Source organism: Amphiura filiformis, chromosome 13 (assembly GCF_039555335.1).
Source record: "Amphiura filiformis chromosome 13, Afil_fr2py, whole genome shotgun sequence".
Taxonomy (NCBI): Eukaryota; Metazoa; Echinodermata; class Ophiuroidea; order Amphilepidida; family Amphiuridae; genus Amphiura; species Amphiura filiformis.
Window position 1 is genome coordinate 30,615,261 of NC_092640.1, and position 20,990 is coordinate 30,636,250.

Here is a 20,990-nt window from a genome sequence, read left to right on the forward strand (position 1 = left end):
ATGCTTGTTGGTGAACTTTAAAAGCACAGGCTCCTTTTGCATTTACCCTGAGACTGAGTAAAGATAAACACTTGTGCTGAACGTCAAATTGGTCACTTATCGCTCACTGTTCAAAATGTGACATCTACACCAATTGCAGTCCCCGAAACTGTCTACTTTTTAGCCGACCTCAATTCCGAAACATTTAGTGATAGTTAAAAATGCGATCCCCAACCCTTTGGTTACCTTTGGACGAATTTGTAGAAATCTCTGCGATGTCTCCGTGTCTGAAATTCCCCGGTACAAACATCGAAAATGTCGCATTTCTCAGACTCAGTCCCGGTGATGATACTATATCCGCATCGCTGTTTTCTTACATGAATATGCATATCTCTGACCCCTGTAAGGTCAAAAACGTGGCGTTGATTTCAACCAATCCGATCCACCGATTGTGACATTTTCATGAATATTTAATAAGCAGCTTGATACTGACGTCATATCTGAGGTGACAGGAGGCAGCAGATATCATTTTGGTCAACTGAACTCGACTCGTGCGTTCTTTTGGTTGACATAAATCGAACAAAATTTTCAATAACGGGTAATAGTAGGATTTCAATTTTTATTAATGAAGTTACTTGTAGTTTTGAGGAATTGACAAAGTTGTTTTTGGAAACTTGGATGTTTGTTTCAACTGATGATGTAGGATCGCAAGGTGAGTGAATTTGTGAAGAAATTTGCTTGTTTGAGTGATAGTAGGATACGGGATGTAGGCTAGTCCTCTGTGTTTGACCGGCTCCGACGCTCAATTCACGCTGAATTATTCGTACCTGCTAACCAGACAGCAATACTGCGTATTGCTGTATGGAACCAGATATACTTTTGCATCTCATAGCAAAGTTTTCAGAGGAAAAACATTGCTCAAGAAACACTAGCAGCTACTAGCTACGAATTTGTTCACCCCACGGATGCCCTCGCATTCGCAAAGCAAGCTTTGCCGTTTGAGGATATTTCAAACAAGAAAAACACCCCTTTTATTAGCAATTTCGCGAATTCTTTGCCCTTCAACAAATGACGACGATAACCCCTATTTCATGTTCATGATTTTCGCTAACGCGAACAATATTTTTGTATACCCTTTTCTGGCAGAAACAAGGAAAAGGTTGGCTCACAGCCGACAGGCCCCATGGCTAAATCTATGAACTTCAATCACTTGTTGGCCGGGTACGGTGCACACCGGATGCGCCCAATGGAAAATTGTGAAACTGCGATATTTTCAGATTAAAACCACAAGATATAATTTATATTAGGCCAAGTAAAATAAATAATGTGTATATCTTCCCCACCCTCACCGATTTTTGGAGATTTTCAAATATTTTTGTTATTTTTCCTATTTGATTCCTTGCGTTGTTTCTAAAATTGTTGTGATAAAATGACATGTTCAGAAGGGCTTGGTTATCATTTATAAACACATTCCAAACACTTTTTCAAGCTGGGGGTATACGGACTACTAGGGCTTTGGGGAAATAACAAAAATATTAGGGAGCTTCTCCGATTTTATGATGTGTTGACAAACACTTTGCAATTGTGATTTTACACATAAATGAATGGTGAAAAATAAAACAATAACAAATAATAAGGACCTCCCTCACCGATTTTTGAACAAGTCTGGACGATACACATGTTATTTTTTTTACTTGGCCTTAGGGGTGTGATTTTCAGGTAATTTTGTGCCCGGGTACCCAGCACATTTTTCGGGCGGGTAACTGAAATTGAACACCCGGTTCCCGCACTCCTTGCAGCCACGGCACGGGTCGGGTATTCAACTATTCATGCTGGATTGCTTGGGTTTTTTCGGTTTTGTAGTGTCCCAGGACCTGAGACCTAAATGCTAGGATCATTCATGGTTGACCTAAAAATTTTAATTGTGTTTATTAATGATTTCAAAAGTGCATAAATTAAATGCATTTTGAAATCATTATTAGAGTACTGACATCATGTCAGTAGGCCTACTCTAATAATGATTTCAAAATGCATTGAATTTGCATGCATTTTGAAATCATTAATAGAGTATGATATGAATTCATACAAATTTAATATCACTTTTCATATTAAAACACAAAACAATCATGCAATTTTTTTAGGTCAACCATGAATGATCCTAGCATTTAGGTCTAGGTCCTGGGACACTACAAAACCGAAAAAAAACCAACAAAAACTTTTTTTTATTTTGGGAAATTTTTGACGAGCAAACAAGCATGAATACCCATGGAACCCAGGCGGGCTCAATTTAAGTCTTTGGCTCTGTGCATGTAGAATTTTGCCTGTGTATGCAAAATATTGTGTTATTTAGCTCATTATGATGGGGGAAACCAGAGTTGTGCATGTAAATTTTGCTTTCTAGATCGACCCCTCCTAATCAGACCAGTTCATCATGTTCATGATGAGATATGGAGATGGTGATTTGAAATTGCATATGACAAGGTGTTCTGTTAGCCAGTAAATTTACTGTATTACTGCGCTTAGAAGGAGGTTAGTGTTAGTGTTAGTTTAAGGGTTAGGGTTAGGGTTGTATTAAAAACCTGACCTCCTTCTAAGCGCAGGAAAACAACGAATTCCCAAATCTGCCCCCAGGAGACACGATGCATGATATCACTTCTACTGGGGATTTATTCTGTGCTTCATGTCTTCTGGAGGCAGATTTGAACTAATGACCTTTTGTGAAATCACCTTATATTAGCGTGAGACTTTGGGAACAAATTTAAAGGTAAAACTCCAGGATACTTGAAATGGCCAATTCATCATATATTTACCATTTTCTGTGTGTTGCAGTGCACTAAACTGTGAATCATATTGACGGTCACTCCTATTAATTAATATATGAACCCCTAAAACTAATGCATGTACCGTACTTTTGCCAATTGAATGGCATTTTAGGTACTTTAGTGGTGTGCTCAACTGTGAACCCATTGACTGTCACCCCTAATTGGGCAATGAGTACTTACAGGTATAAATCAGTGATTACTGAACCAGAACCGTACCTCAACACTATGGACCACAATAGCCTCATCCCAATAGCATAGTTCAATAACCTCAATTAAACAATCAGAGTGCAAAATTTGACCTCATGTTGCAGAGTATGAGTTTTTGTACTCAAATTTTCAAAAGTCATTCAATGAATGTACAAATGTATTGGGGTTATAGAACTAAGCCCTGATGAGCATGTTGTGGATCCTAGTGCAAAATGTCAAAATTTTGTATTTTTGGAACAATGTGAACAGGTTGGTTCCCATGATTTTACCAAATTTGTTCTTTGAAATTTTCACAGGTAAATACATGTTTTGATTTTATTTTGAAATTTATACCTGATAGGATTGCACATTATGTCTAGCATTCCACTGGGCTCTTTTGACTTAATATCATGTAGTATTATAGCACTCCTTTGAATTAAAACATCCAATGAGCACAAATTTAAAAAACTAATTGTGATAATATAAACTCAACCAATAAAGTATCGAAACGATTATAGATGGTTAGATATATCGGGAACTGAAATATATAGCAAAAACTTCTTTAATGTATATAAAGCGCGGTTTTCTCCTGCGCATTTTGATACCTCTTTGGGCGCTTGAGTGGCTTCAAGTCGGATTTTGAAAGTTGCACTTAGTTCCTATTCAAGCCAAATGCTTTCGTCGTGTACACACACACGCACAAAATCAAGACAAAGGACACTGATGTGCTCTGTTTATTAACCATGAACTTTACTTGATTTTACTCCTTCGACTTCCAACTTCAATACTTGCTACCCTTTACTTATTTCTGACTTATCTCATGAACTCTTTCTGCTGACATCTCAAAGTTTCTCAATACTTGGTGTGCCCACCATCAATGTCTACCACTGCCTGGATTCGTCGTCTAACGCATTAGGCTTGAATAGGAGCTAAGTGCAACTTTCAAAATCCGACTTGAAGCCACTCAAGCGCCCATAACTCGACTAAATGCTATCGTAGAGCAACAAAAGAGGTATCAAAATGCGCAGGAGAAAACCGCGCTTTATATACATTAAATAAGTTTTTGCTATATATTTCAGTTCCCGATATATCTAACCATCTACAATCGTTTCGATGCTTTATTGGTTGAGTTAAATGTGTAATGATGTGGACAATGCCTACAAAATATTTCAACAAAAAAAAAGATGCATTCAAATTCAATGCATTTTGATATCATTAGTAGAGTATGACATGAATACAAAATATCAATTTTTATATTAAAAATACAAAACATCTTGAAATTTTATTTTATTTTTTTTTTTTTTAATTCGAGTATAATCCCACCCCCAATTGTGAAAAATTTTCACCTAAAAAACGGGTGGGACTATACTCGGATCTCGGACCAATACGGTAATATCTGTGGTTTGAATTAACTTGGTACTATTGGTAGCCATGAATTAGTCACTTTAAGTTTTTAATGTAGTTGTTGATTGTTTTTGATAATTTTTATTTTACAGATTAACGTGGAAGACCAGTTGGTTGTGAGTCAGAATGGAGACAGTCAACAGTGTTGTTACAAAGTCCAAGACTTTGCCACATGGGCAGACAGTGTCAAAGGTGAGATGGAGCATGGATAACCAACCTCTTCAATATAAAGTCTACACGGAAGTACAAGGCTTTATCCATGTTCAAGGGCCAAAAGTATATATATGAGGTTTCAGTGATGACATATTTAGGGTGGGAAATACAGAGCAGGAAATACTGTATTCGGCATGTATTTAGCATTACTCTGTGAAATTTCTTTAAATGAAAAATTTATATCCAGTGTGATGATGTGGATATTGTGTGTGTATTTTTAAATGTATTGATTTTCTTTTTTATACCTAGATCCAAGAACACAAGAATGGCCGCTTGTCGCCAGCCCTCTCCCACTTCTGGCATTGGTGGCGCTGTACCTATTTGTGGTGTGGTACGGACCCAAAGTTATGAGTGGTTACAGACCTCTGAACTTGAAATACCTCATGATTTTGTACAACGCAGGATTGGTGGCGCTCTCAGCCTATATGTGTGTGGAGGTGAGTCTGAATAAAATTCCTTTAAAAAAGGAATGGGGCGCCGAATAGGAGTTGTGGTGTGATGTGCTGAAATAGCTTGAAATCATTTCTGTAACTGTTTGGATAACATTTACTTCATTGTAACATAGTTAGTAAACAGAGAATGCAAGGCATACATTTATTCCAGTGGGGGAGGTGTAAAATGGCACTGTATGGGATGCAAGAGGATTGGTTTCAAATAAAAGGAATAAAAGCTCAGGTTACCATTTTGGTTACTATTGTTAGGCAATCATGTTATGTTGTGGGGGAGGGGGTGTAATTCTTATGGATTGTTTTCCAAACAGAATTGGTATTGGTCAATGCATCATATTTGGAAATATTGATCTTTCAACATTTGCTTTTTTCAGTATATATTGAGATAAATTGAAAACAGAGTTTCAGTTGATTCTGATTTCACGTTTGCGAATTATGCGAGAAAATTACTGGCCAGAGCCAGTTGCTAAATCGACCCCTGATTTTCGGGGACTTTTGATATGTTTTTGTGTGAGCTTTTTGTGAGATGGACGCATGTGAAATGAATTCTGTTGCAATTAGTGGTGGGTGCTTTCATATTTTGACTGGAATCTCGAATGATTTAACTTGTGCATACAGTTATAATTTGTTTCTTTTGTTTGTTTGTTTCAGTTCTTCATGGTATCCTTTATGAATCCTAAATTCAATGTATACTGTGAACCAGTCGATTATTCAGATGATCCTATGGCTGTCAGAGTAAGTTGAATAGTTTAGTCAAGTTGTACAAGCTTAGTCTTTTTGAATCAGCTTGTCAAGCCGATTCAAAAAGAAGTAAATTCATGTTTTTAGTAGCTGTAACTACAGATCTTCTTCATCTATAAGTAAGGCCCGGCAAAAAACGTGATCTCGCTTTTCACGCCGTGATTCTCGCTATTAACCAACTATCTCGCTTTTTAAAAAAGTTTCCAAGCAGTGCACTTACTATAAAAATGTTGCTTTATGCCATAAAAGTTCGCCAAATTCCATTAAAATGCAGTTCCAACTTCGCCAAAGTGTAGAATTCAACAGCATTGCAAGCACAAGGTCGAGTGAACAAGCCACGCTTTACTCAATAAAAACTGACATTTCATTACAAATGAGTTCAAGTTTAGGCCAAATATCATTATATTTATTGAATTACTGGAATATTTTGACTATTAAACATAATTCAAGGTCAAATTTTTGTCACTTTTTTCTTCGACACCGGCCGGCCATCGGCAGGTTTTTTTTAATTTACATCCAAACATTGTTATGACTGAACAATAGAGGGCAGCAAATTTTTGATTTTTTTTTTTTTTTTTTTATTTTTCGCATTTTCGTGCGTTTTTGTGTGACGTTTTTCGAGGAAAATCTCGCTTTTCTCGCTTTTCAAAATTTTGGATCTCGTTTTTTACTTTAAAAAATTGTGTTTTTTGCCGGGGCCTATCTGTAAGGAATCTGCTGTAAATGAAAATATCATTGGAAAGAGCAAATTTTAAACGTTTAAATAAAAAAAGAATTGTTGAAATTGGTCACAGCAAACCCGAGTTATACTCATTTGAATAAAACCACCCATTCTTGTAGCTGCACAAGATTTCACTTTCCAAGTACGTGCTAGTGTATTGATTGGTAAGGAATATTTTTAACGAATAATGTTACGCATGAAGGAGTTATTGAACCTTACAAAGCTGGTAACTGGTAAAACTAACTTTTCCCAGATTATCATAATTTCAGGCAATATATTTATCTGTATGAATTAATCAAACAATGCAATAGTATTTTAAAATAATTGTTATGAACTATTTTTGCAGTGATGTTTGAACTGCATCACCGCATTGTATCTATGCATTGAGTCATTTATAAAGAAAGCTTTACCAAAAACGTAACAGTCTGAAAGGTGTGAGAGATCCACATGGTCGCATGTCATAAGTTGGGTACAATTTCCATTACATGGTCAAAAATGACAAAAAATGTATTTTTGGATATGTTGTATATATTGACAACATCTAATAATTAACACCATTTTTAACCTTATCATATGCTTAATTTTTGAGATAATGCTTAATTACCAATTAATTAATACACAGGTGTCTATGTAAATCTCAATTTTCAAATGCGTTTTTCTCAAATCGGACCTCAATTACAAAAATGACTGTAAAATTTTTATTTTATGCAAGAATGTCATCAGATTTAGAGGATATGGTCTCAATACATTAATGCTTCAAATGAACTATTTAAAATAATTGTACGTATGTTAATTACTTTGTGAAGGTCAATGACCTTTTTACGAGTAATTAGCGAGACGGTTATTCTATTATGAAGGAAATGAATATCAAGAAGAGAAATGTACATTAGCATGTTGCTAAAAATACTGAAATTTAACTAGGATTTCATTAAAAACTTTAAAAATGGAACATTATAGCCATTTAAGGTGGTACTACACCCTTGATGAATTTGTGACCATTTCTCTCATTATCTCAAAAAATAATAACACATTGGTAACAAAAGTTATGTAAATTATAGGAGTATTAGGAATCAAGTTACTACACTGGAATTTCAGTGACTCGAGACAAGCGGTATACTTTATTTATGATAAAAGAGGTACCGTTAGAATGTACCTCATTTTTTAACTTATATAATGAACCCTTTGTCTTGAATCACTGAAATTTCGTGAAGTATATTGATTCCTTGCCCCAATAATATACATAACTTTTGTTACCAGTGTGTACAAAAATGTAGTAATTTTGTAGTCACTTTTTGAGAAAAATGCAAAATTAGTCACAAAATTTATCAGGGGTGTAGTACCACCTTAAAGTAGTCAGTAATTGTTTTAGTTGTACAAATTCAACATTCAAAGCTGTCAATACATCAAACCCTCACTAGATTTGAAAAAATAACCAGTAGTTATGACATGCTGACATGTGAAATTTCACATCTAGGCCCTATTGCACACTCCCGCATCCGCCTGCTCCACATCCGCCTGCTCCTCCACCCCTGGCATTTTTCATTTCAACTGATGTGATTTTTTTACTGAATAATGTATAATTATATGCTTCAATAGATTGAAAGAGTATAAAATTAGGCTTAAAATGAGGTATCAACCACTGCTGTAGGATATGGGGTTACGGAAAGCCAATCAAATTTGTATCACAATTTTCAGAAAAGTGTAATCCCTCCACCCTTTTTGCATACCCAACTTATGACATGCGACCACATATTTACTTGCAACTTTATTTATTTAATTGTGTCAGTACTTATGTTTTGGAAGTTTATTTGCATTGTTTGTTGAATATTAATTAAAAATGAAAGTTGTCATTTGCAAGAATTAACCATGTGATATGCACTAGAACCATGAGAAAATACATTTGAGTACAAAAATAAAAAGCAAACTAAAACTACCAACTGACTCACAGGGGAACTCCACCATTATACAAAAATGAGTTAGACCCAGTATTTTATTGCCAGCAGAGTGTGCAGACTGTTCTTCCTTGTGTGTGAAAAAAGGGCCAAAATCCACTCTCTAAATAGTCTTCCATGTACACTTAGTCATGGTTGTATTGGGTTAAAGAAGAATTTGGTTTAACAATCAAATCTGCTTTTCACTTCAATAAAGTTCCTTGTTAACATAAACATGCTTTTACTTGTGTAATTAATAGATAATTAACAAGTTTTTGTAGCCTTTTATAACACATCTGTTTACAGAACTGGCACTTGCAGTATATTAGTGAAAGAAGGGCCCAACTTGTATTAAGACCTGTACCATTGCCATGGAAACATCAGAATATCATTTCAAATGTATGTTATAATGTATGCTCATGTATTAAAGGTCCCCTGAAAATGAAAACATTCTGTCTATAAAACTTTTCCAGATATTATGTTTTTTCTTAAGGGGGTACTACACCCCTCGATAAATTTGTGTCTATTTTTGCATTTTTCTCAAAAACTAATAATACAGTGGTAATAAAAGTTACATATATTATAGGGGCAAGGAATCCAATTACTACACTGGAATATCAGTGACCCATGACAAGCGGTTCGTTATTTATGATAAGAAATAAGGTACCGCTAGGATGTACCTCATTTCCAATCATATATACTGAACCGCTTGTCATGGGTCACTGAAATTTCAGTGAAGTAATTGGATTCCTTGCCCCAATAATATACATAACTTTTGTTACCATTGTGTTATTATTTTTTGAGAAAAATGCAAAAATAGTCACAAATTCACCACAGGGGTGTAGTACCCCCATAACATCGCAAAAACAGTTTTGATGGAGTTGGGTCTTTCTTCCTCTTAGGTATTCAATTATATCAAAGCATCCTTTTTACATATTTTCAATCATTTTGTCCACAGTTAGCAGCAGTTGCCTGGTGGTTCTACATTTCCAAGATCCTTGAGTTCTTAGATACTGTAAGTATAAATACTCAAGCAAACAAAAAAATCAATATATACGGTGTGCAAAAAGTTCCTTCCACCCTTACGTCCAGTTTGTTCTACTCTGACGGAATGACATGCATTAGCGACATCGGCGCTGGTAGTAAATTCCAATATTCTTTGCTTTACCTTAGTTGTTTGGCTTAAAATGAAAAGTGTGGACATATCTGATAATAAAAGCTAACTTTTCACTGCAAAGAAATACTAATCTATTTTGTATGGAAAAGTTACAATATGTGACACGATCAAGGGAAATGAGTCGGCTGTCGCTAATATTGATTTTGAGATATTGGCAAAGCAAGTGTTAAAATTCTTTTGTTTTATATTGTTTTCAGCGATTGATAAATTGACGTAACTTCACAAAGAAAAGTTGTACCAACATGGGGTTTTCAGTTTCTGACAGATCTAAATGTCCTCTTTAGAAGCATATGTAAAAGGGTCAACATGTGACTCATTCCCCTTGATCATGTCACATATGGCTTTATAAAATATTTTAAGAAGTACACAGCAGATTTGAAAACAAAACAGGATGTTTGACATTAATATTGCAGGTAATCTTTGTATTGAGGAAGAAGGATGAGCAGATTAGCTTCCTGCATGTATATCACCATACTACCATGCCATGTTTGTGGTGGATTGGTGTACACTGGATTCCTGGCGGAGCAAGTAAGTAATAGCAGGGATATATGAATCATTTTGATTGGTTGCAAAGAGGGCTGTGTCTTGTATTGAGCCAATCACATTTATTGTAAGATATAGTCAGTAGGGATGAAGGAGCTTAAGCTTGAAATGGCTAAGAGATGTAAAAGCTGTATTTTGATTGGTTACTGAGATGAATATATTATGGGATTAACCAATCAGAGGCACTGTAACCTCTTTGTAACCAATCAAAGTAGTTCTCAGAGAATGATAATTCGGCTGGTAGTTCCCATGTGGTTCATTTGACATGTGCAGTAACCATACGTGACCTGCTCCAGCGAATTGAACGTCAAGATGGGAGTTTTGAAACCAGCAGTTGAGTTGATGTTCTTTTTTTTGAAGACACCGATATAGGTAGTGGTATGTCTTTTGTGAATTGAACAGAATTGAATACAGAGTACAGCATATTATCTCCCATTCACAAAGGACATACCACTGACTATATATAATACCGGTATCTTCACGCAAAGAACAGCAACTTCACAATTGGAAGGTCTCGAAACCACCAACTTGCGACTTAACGCCTATTTCATGGGTGCAAGGCACATATGCAAACTCTGTGTAAGAGATATTAATGCTTTTTAGCAGTATTATGAACAGACACAGAATTTTTGTCCCTTGGAGGATAAGCCCAAATTTCCCATATACGTAGCAATATTTCTTATGTATTTCTTTATTTGAGGAGCAAAATTTCCCTCAAAATGTCTAAATTTTCCTCCAAACACCAAAATTTCCTTGGAACATTTTGTCCAGGTATGGTTATAAGGCCTGCAGGGATAGAAATCCTTCTATTTTTTTCATTTAATACCTCAATTTGCAAGAGATATTAATTTTTTATGACTAGACATGTAAAAAACAAACAAAACAAAACGACAAAAATACAACTCAGTAGAATTTACACTAATTAGATTTAAAATATATAAAGTGTAAATTACGGTAGATTTACGTTTCCTTTGGGGAAAAAGTAAGGACCAAATTATGTGTGCTTTCAAAATGTTGTGATAATATTCAAGTATTTAGTTCTTGGAATCTGATACAAGAGATGTTTTACTTCACAATATGTATAACAGGCTACTTTGGCGGGATGATCAACAGTTTTGTACACGTGATAATGTATGGCTACTATGCGCTAACGGCGTTAGGGCCCGCTGTCCGACCATACCTATGGTGGAAGCGGTACTTGACTAGTATACAGTTGGTAAGATGTTAAACTATGGCTCCCTCCCGGTAGTGGTCTAATTTCTTCATGTAATGCTGGTTTCATACTTTTACTGAGCGGTGTGACGCTTCATCATGCACTTGTCTGCAAGCGGAGCGGCACACCACTGGGCGGCAGCGGCATGACTCTGAAAGCCACTCTTGCCACTCAGCACCGCTTCAAAATTGTATTTTGTTCTCATACGTCAGAGTGGCACCGCTCCGAGTTGATTTGAATTCAACTCCCAGCGGTGCTACCGCTGCGGCAAAGCGGTGGAGTGATCGATATATTGGCTTGCCGCTGGTCACCGCTAGCGTTTCTGGTGCGACTGCGCAGTGAAATAAAATCATCTTCAGAGCGGCAAGCGGCAGGAATGTATGAAACCAGCATAAGCCTACACCAAATTAGCCTATTGGCAAAACGTCATTGAGGGCTAAGTTTGTGAAGGCTTACTATGAAGGTAATACCCAGAGGTTGCCTAAATGGGCTACTCCATTTGAAATCTACACCCCTGTGCGGGAGATTAAGGTTATGTCTTCCACAGGGGTGTATGGATTTCGACTGGAATAGCCCAATATTCACCTGTCACTCATCTATATAATTTTGCTACCCATCAGCATATGATTTCATTTTGGTTTCTATTCTATTCATAACAATTTCATTTAACCATTTATATATATATATATATATATTCATTGCACTCGGGATTCCACTATTCATTATTCATGGTAAATATGTATACTGCACCAAAAAGGTATCCAAACACTTAAGACAAAAGCCCTATATGCTGAACTGTGGAACAAGATAACGTACAAGTATGAACAACATCATGGTCTTATTTTGAAGCTTAAACTTGCTGGTATAAACTGTGTAAATGGCATCAATTTATTTTGTTATATGTTTGAGATACTGCAATTCGCCAGCGAAGTGTTACGTGTAATCGATTATCACCATGTCAACTGGATCACGCTTTTGAGTTCTGCACCACGATCGAAATGATCACAACACAAAGTCTATGGCATGTACTAGAAATGTCAAATGGTGTGTGATCCAGTTGTCAAGGAGTTATGTAACCACTTTGCTGGCAAATTATATCTGGAATATCAAGGGTGGGGTGGCGGCAGTGGAGGTGGCAGCAGTGGTATGTGTCTATGGGAGTGACAAAGAAATAGACCTGTATCATTATAACTTAAATGCACAGAACTTTGGACAAAATAACCCACAAGTATGAACATGGTCTTATTTTGAAGCTTAAACTTACTGGTATTAACTGTGTAAATGGCATCAATTTATTTTGTTATATGTTTGTGATACTGAGCAATTATATCACGGGTGGTGGAGGTGGCGGCATTGGAGGTGGCGGCAGTGGTATGTGTCTAATGAAGTGACATAGAAATGCACTCATTTCATTATAACTTCACAAGACAATGAGATACCAGGTTAATTTTTTCTTGTTTTGAAGCCTAAGTTGTAAGGTGTAAAGTACACAAAATTCTCCATATATCGACTTCCGTAGGGCTTGCGCTTAACTTTTTTAACAAATGGCCTTGTGGGCCAGTTTTTATAACTTTCAGCTGGCCCGCCAGAATTTCAGCTAGCCCATAATATGAATGGCCAATCACACCAGTCAAATCTGATTAATATTCATCCTACAATGTACACTAGGCCAGTATCATGCTGAGGATACCATGATACCGCTCCTAGAATTCAATTGAACAAACAATATATAAGGGGAGGGACAAATATCCAGCATGAATTAATTAAAAATGTGTAAAATATGCAAATTGGCTCATTATAATAAAACGGCCCTTGCTTAAATCAAAGCTGATTTAAAGAGAAAGAATTTAAGTGCATAATAGAGAATCCTGTGAAACTTAGACATGTATTGCCTACAGGGTTGTCACCAGGACCAAAAAAGACTGGTTAAAATATTGAAAGTGTAGCGCAGCGAGTGAAGTTCTCGCGCCTCGCTTTAGTGAACGCTAGGTATCGGGGAATAGGCTTTGAGGGTACCACCCCCCTAAAAAATTTTCTTGCTCTTTTATGATGAAATATCATCATCCACTTCCTTTGTTTTTATATATTTTTTTTTCTTTGTGAGTGCCGTACGACCCCGTCCAGCGCCGTCCGGCGTAGTGACAACCCTGATTGCCAAAGTACTTAGCACTTTCTGACAGCACCTCACATGGGCCAGACAATACAATGTACAACAGGTCCACTGAGTTTTTAGGTGGCAATGGCCGCCAACCCATGCCAAATGCGATCCCTGGACTACCAGTACTTAGATGAAGATGTTGCTTTTGTTTTAGTGTTGAATACTTTTAGGCGCAGTATATATGTATCAGTTTGGGGATTTTATGACTTTGATGACTCTGTAATAACATCATAATAATACATGTTAAGCATGCTAATTATAAAGGCTGCATCATACTTTTATTTGTCTAATTTTATATATCATGGTGGAATTCATAAGGTATGATTGTAGCAAAACAATAGCAATGCCTATATTGCTGGATTCAATCCTGTCTTAGAATTATGACCAAAAGAAATCCGGCAATGTGCCGTCCTTCATGCATGGCAACACAAAGTAAGCCCATTGTCAAGACTACATTGACGGATTCAACAACTTTATTCTTATAGCTGTATAATCCATGTCTTAATACGACACTTACATGAAAGTAAAAGGTAGTCAATGCTGACAGGTAGCAGAATTCAACAGCCGAGATGTGTGGCTAGGTGACCAATTGTTTGCAGTGCTACCTTTCTGATGTGTCAAATCTTATTTCATATATTTCCCGTGTGTTCCACCCCCCCCCCCTCTATCCATTCCGTCCCACCCATCCCATTGATTTATTTTACAGGCTTCTTTGGGGCCATGGTCAATTCCTTCATTCATGCCGTGATGTATACTTACTACGCATTATCCGGCTTTGGGCCGTCTGTGCGTCAATACCTCTGGTGGAAGAAATATCTCACCAGTCTGCAGTTGGTAAGTTTGCATGCCTGTTAGTGATGAAACGAAAAAAAGGTTGGACGTTTTGCAATCTTTAAGAGAATCTGCATGCTGTGGGAGATGTTCTTGTTTTGGAAACAATATCAGGCATAAGAATTTTCAGGTTTTTGCCTGAATTCAGGCAGTTTTGTTGTCCAAATTTACACATTTTGATTTTTTTTTCAGCCTGTTTTGGGCCTTTTAAAGTCGAATTCATGCGCTTTTTCAGGCAGCTTTCAAAAAAGCCATCTCATGCCTGAAATATTTTTGTCTTTCATAATTTTGTACATTATAATTCATAAAATCCCATCATTATTGTTCATCAAAATCATTGTCGCCCGTCAGGTCTGTACGTACTCAATGTTAACGTTTCACATTGTGTTCTGCTTCTGTGTTTAAATAGTTTGTGAATCATAAGTATTGTAAAATTAGGCTGAAGGAAACTAACTTTATCATCATATTTTTGGCCGCATCAGATTAACTTATAGGTACGTACTTGTTCAGAGGATTTTGGGCTGTGTTTCATTTGAAAGGCCCAATGCAAGAGCCAGGAATTTGGTTGTACACTGTTACATCTCTGACTATACAAGCTGCATCAAAATGATTGGTACCCATTAGGTTTCATTGATAATGGATGAGTCTGATACATCAAAATTCAACATAAGATCCAAAAAATTTGCAGATTAACTGTATAACAGTCATAAACTATTCATTCTGAACGTTTCAAAAGTATCCAATGTTGCATTTGGAAGAAACATGCTTTTCATTAAACATCAAAGTTAATGGGTACCAATCATTTTGATACAGCCTGTATATACGATTACAAATGTAACTTTTAATACTTTTTACTGATATTTATAACTACCATACTATTAACGTAGCATTTCCAGTAGCATCTTAACCTCTCTCATAACCAACACATTAATTTTTCACTTTATTAATCCTTAAATCCTCTAATATGAAACATGTCTTTATTCAATAGGTCCAGTTTGTAGTGGCTATGTCGCAATGCGTACTGGTCCTCTGCTTAGATTATGGATTCCCACGTCCATTCGTGTGGGGCCCTCATGGCCTCGCATTCTCTCATCTCCTCCTCTTCGGTAACTTCTTCCACAAGACATACATCGTCAACGGCGTGGACAAGAAGAGCCAGCAGAGAGGTCGGGTGGAAGAGACGCCACGTAGCACGGCAAACGGACGCTACAACTTGAGAGAAAGGAAGAGAACACCGAAGGTGTAGAAGTGGTATCTGTTATCTGTATGAGTGTATAGGATGGTTGAGTGAAGTCAAATTATGATGGAACTGGTATTAACTGAATCGGCATTAGCTTAACATGGTTTAACTATGAATCAGGGTTAGAGTTGCCTCAAACTCACAAAAAATATTGTACCATATTTTGTGTGAATTCAAACTTGATTCTCATAAATTTTGGACGTCTACAGATATTCTGCATGCTAGAAATATTTTCTGCAAAATAGCAATTGTTCATCATGCGTATAACAACATGAGTTTAACTACGAATGTCATCATGTTAAACTATGTTAATCACATGACTTTAAACATGGTCAACACTTGAGTCTAATCCTGTTTAACCATGAAATAAAACCTGTTTAAGTCATGTTCAGTTACGAGGTTCACAACAAGTGGCTAGGTGCTTCATCCATCCTAGTGAATAGTGTGTTTTTATTAGAGGCTTTCAAATTTTGATAGTGTGTATAAATGTATTATTAGTATAGTAATGGGCTGATCCATTTGATCCATACAACCCCTATGGAAGACATGACCTTTTAAATCTCCCACACAGGGGGTGTAGATTTTAAATCGAATCACCCATTCGGGTAACTCCCATTTGAAATTCACACTCCCTGTGTGGAAGATTAAGGTCATGTCTCCAATAGAGGGTGTATGGATTTCAACTGGAATAGCCCATTGCCCAAAGTACCGACAGATGGAGTGCAAACTAAAGTTTGTTCGGTTTATATAAGGTGGAAAAAATACGACTCATAACACCGTGTATTGATATAGGATGGCATGAATGCCTACGCTAGTTGTGTGTTGCGTAACTGGCGCACGCTTATGTTAATTTATGTGAGCGTTAGTTGGGACTTAATTGATGCGCGCAGTAACAAAAGCCGAATAATTTCCGCCTTATATAAGCCGAACAAACTTTAGTTTACCTCTGGAGTCTGGATGGTTTTGATTATAAAAGTGCATGGTAGTTTGTATTGTGAGTGCAATGCATTGTGTCAGCAATAATGCTGAGCATTTATGGCTTCGAAATTCAAATTTTCAAGGCACTCATTTCAAAGGGTATGAAGGCCACTATGTACTGAAGAATGCTTTGATATTGAGGGCGTCCAAGTCTAATGGCAACAGAGGCCATGGCCTCAGTGAATTTTGAGGTCTGAAGCAATAAATGCTGCAGGTACACTTTTTTGGTCTCTATATGTGACAAGCCAATATGGCAGATTTACCATAGCATTAGGCACAGGATCTCTTTGATAATGTCAGACAAGGAGCTAAAATGCTGCACAATTACTGGTTTGGTACTTAACAAATGCTGCACAACTACCGGTTTTGTATGTACTTAACTATGAAGGCCATTTATGGTATTCCAATGTTTGTTTTATCAGGAAAGTTATGCCATACGTGTACTAGAAATATGTGATCAGATTAGTGGGTTTTATTCTGTTATAATTATGATAATCTTAAAACAACAATCTTAAAAGTTGATGTATATGTCAAAAAGGGTTTTGGCGTAGAGAAACAAATAGAATTTAGACAGTGTCCAGGAAAGCGAAATCTCGCAATGGGCTGTTCCATGTCCAGTTGAAATCCATTGTACATGCACCCCTATGGAAATCATGTTTTGATTCTTTCACACAGTGGGTGTGAATTTCAAATGTGGTTTACCTGAATGGGTGACTCCACTTGAAACCTACACCCACAGTGTGGGATATTAAGAACATGTCTTCTACAGGGAGTGTATGGATTTCAAATTGAATAGCCCCAATGCATTGCCAGATTTGAGCAGGTAAAATCAAAATCAAATTGCACTGAAGATTAGCAAAGTGTGTGGAGTTAGTAGCTAAGTTGTGAAATTATTCAAATTCAAGGTGTGTTAAAAATTATTTGCACCAAAATTTAGTGAAGTGTACAATATGCATGGAGTTAATAGCAAAGTTTTAAAAGCATTCAGATTCAATGTGTGTTAAAACTTCATGGAGACTGTGATGTGAGATTTGCATGTCCTAATAATCAAAGTTGCTATGAATAGAAGTGACTTTTCCTTGAAATGTTGTCAAAAGAATAGAGATAACCTGGATGTATTTTAATGAGGTTTGTCCTTAAGGGTCACTGCGGGGTCATTTTGAAATGCTGGTTTCAACCTTAAACCAAGCGCCAAGATTTTGGGCGTGTATATAGATGTGAAAAACAAAAAATATCAATGATTCAGTTGATATCATGTGCTGCATTCCAAATTTTCTCAGTATTTTTATACAATTTTTTATGTTTCTTATTTTGGTACTATCAGTATTTATGTTGCAGCTGAACTTTTTCACAAGTGTTTCTAGAAGGAAATTAAGACTACTAACCCAAAGATATTTAATAGATATGTGATTGATCTCATTTATGCCAAATTAAGTTTTGCTAGTAATATTTTTTTATTGAGCTTTTTGGATATTTTTGAAGAAAAAAATTGTGAATTGGGAGAATCATACTATATGCTTGTGCAATGAAAATCTCACCCAATTTTGGACTTTTTATACTTTTTTTAAGGCACGCGTCACTTGAATGTCGCTATATTAATTTATCTTTGATTATATTCTGAGTGGGATTTTGGATCTAAATTGGATATCAAGCAAACCAATTATCTTTCTTTTAATCTATCAACACAGGGTTGACACTACTGCATATATCTAGCTATTATATGTATGTCAATTTAATGTCAACCATATGACATTAATTGATAATGCTTAACTTATTTACTAACTTTCACATTTTAACAGGGTAATAGTGGGCACTTAACAGTGTAGGGTGTTTGTAAAACACCATAATTTTAATTTTAACTGGGTTATATAGAGGGCACTTAGAGTGTAGGGTGTTTGTAAAATACCATTTTTGTATGATGTAGTGTAAGTATTTATTTGAAAAGCAAAACATTCATGAACTTTTTATTTAGTTGTAGAGTCAATGAAAGCAAAGTACACTTTAACTTGATATGTGGCTGGGATTTGAAGATGTGAATTGTATTGTTCTAGATTTCCAAATCAGCAATTGAATTGTCTGTAATTTGCGAGTTTGCTTTGCTTTGGACCAGGGGTGGATTTTGCTACCATTTACAATGCATCATAAGTCTTCCTTCCTTCCTTGCTATATTCATGCTATATTTACTTCGCAGATCAAGTATTATCGCCAGCGCTTAACATGCGTAATTTACTATGAACTATACATAATCCTGTAATCTTGGATTGAGTGGAGACAGAAGATATCAGAACCGGGGATGATCCCCCTTCTCCTTTCGTATAGCTCTGACACAAGTGTTGACTCCTGTACACAGGACCACCAGCTTTACACAACTGCCCAAACCACAAGATGCTGTTCATACACTACCTGCATATGCTAGGCAGTGTATGGGAATGAGAAAGAATTCTACAAGTATGTTCCGCACTGCTCCACAACCAGTGAAATTATCAAACACTGATCAACTAACAATCCATTGTAGCTCTCTTTGTGGAAGGGTTCTAGTTATAATTGGTTTGGGATTTGCGCTGGGTTTAGGACTAGTGATGCATTGTCACTCTTAGTAAAATTGATCCCTGGCATGATAATGTTGCAGGAATGTTCAGTTCAGTGGTGTAGCAATGGAGGGCATGTGAACCTGGCACCATCTCGGTGGGGAGGGCACTGAATCATCCAATTTCGGCACTCCGTGAGATCGATTCTGCACTCCTAAGCAAAGATCATTTTAAGACCAAAATTTAACTTGATTATAACCAAATTAGTATTTGTACAATTTGTGCACGGAATTGTTTTGGAAATTTGGAGGCGTCATTTTATATCCTTGCCCTAGGCACCTCAACCCCCTAGCTACGCCACTGGGACTGTTAACCATGATTAGACATGTGTATAAATCTTTGCATATATTAAATGTATATTGTCAATCATAAAGGTAGATAGTGTATCAAATATAGACGAACCGATGGCTGAAATTGGCTCAAAAAGTAATCGGCAATTCTCGTACAAGAATGCATATGCTGAAATATGAAATAAAAATATGAAATACATAATAAAAATCACACAAGGAAGCCTTTTGAGATACGACATGTGAAGCAGACGACGATATGACATCATGCATTGCACCATGGGAAGATTATAATGAGCCATAATGGCCTCAATTCAAATGGCACAGTTCACTAACCTACATTAAAGCCATATTATAACATTTCTGTAAAAATAGATTAGTTTCCAGAAAATGTTAGCTTTTACTGTCAGATATGTCCCTTTTAATTTTGAGCCGAACAAGTGAGGTAAAGCATAGAAAATTGGAATTTACTACTAGCGCCCATGCATGTTACTCCCGAGGTTGTAATATGGTACGATCCTCGGGGTGTGTGTGTATGTGTCACAAAGTACTCTGTGGTATGTGTATACTGCACGCCGTTTACGACTGTGCATACGTGTTTGACTAATATTTCCATCGTAATAATAAAACGCCGGTTTCATCATTTTATTCAAAATCTCGGATTTTGACAAAACTACAGCACCTAAAGTCTTGATTTTTGCAGAGTATCTTTATTAAGGGCTCTAAAATGAGCGTTTATTGCGTTTCGACAGTATTTTTTGTGGGACATGAGAGCACCTCAGACCTATCGAATTGCATTCTGAATACGAAGCAATTCTTTCTGATATCAAATAATTTTATTTTTTTGAAAATCACAATATAATACAAATTTTATGACAAATTTTAAAAATTTGATATTTTTCAAATTTTGATATATAACACTCCTCGAAGTAAATTATATAAATCTAATGACATATTCTTAAAGTGTATGTTGCAGGGAGGAAAAGCCGACGGTCAATTGAAAATTTTGACCTTTCATATTGAAGATATGGATTTTTTTCCCAAAAAGACCTAATTTTTTTGGGTGTTTTGGGAAAAAAATCCATATCTTCAATAATGAAAAGGTCAAAATTTTCAATTGATCGTCGACTTTTCATCCCACCTACATACACTTTAAGTATAAATCATCAGATTTATAAAGTTTACTTCAAGTACTGTTAAATATCAAAATATCGATTTTTAATGATTTGCCATAAAATGTGTATTAAATTGCGAATTTCAAAAAATCAAAATTATTTGATATCAGAATGACATTCTTCGTATTCAGAATGCAATTCGATATGTCTGATGTGCTCTAATGTCCCACAATAAATACTGTCCAAACGTTCATACCCCAGCCCTTAAGTACATTACAATCGTGTAAAAACCAGAATTTAAAATGTTTTTGAGGGCGTTCTCCTCAGCAAATGTTATAATATGGCTTTAAGTATTGTATTGTATTCAAAGGTCATTCTGTGAATATACAAACCTATAAGGGTAATGAACTGTGC

At 36.2% G+C, this 20,990-nt stretch overlaps 1 protein-coding gene across 1 annotated transcript; it reads left to right on the forward strand.

Annotated features, from left to right (window-relative positions):
* The first annotated feature begins 2,338 nt into the window (after positions 1 to 2,338).
* On the forward strand, positions 2,339 to 15,622 carry LOC140167580 (very long chain fatty acid elongase 4-like). The gene is made up of 8 exons (XM_072190879.1): positions 2,339 to 2,362; positions 4,484 to 4,583; positions 4,854 to 5,041; positions 5,705 to 5,788; positions 9,405 to 9,461; positions 10,037 to 10,151; positions 11,255 to 11,382; positions 15,357 to 15,622. Exons 1-8 carry the CDS (start codon positions 2,339 to 2,341, stop codon positions 15,612 to 15,614), a joined length of 954 nt encoding a protein of 317 aa, XP_072046980.1. The 3' UTR covers positions 15,615 to 15,622.
* The last annotated feature ends 5,368 nt before the right edge of the window (positions 15,623 to 20,990 follow it).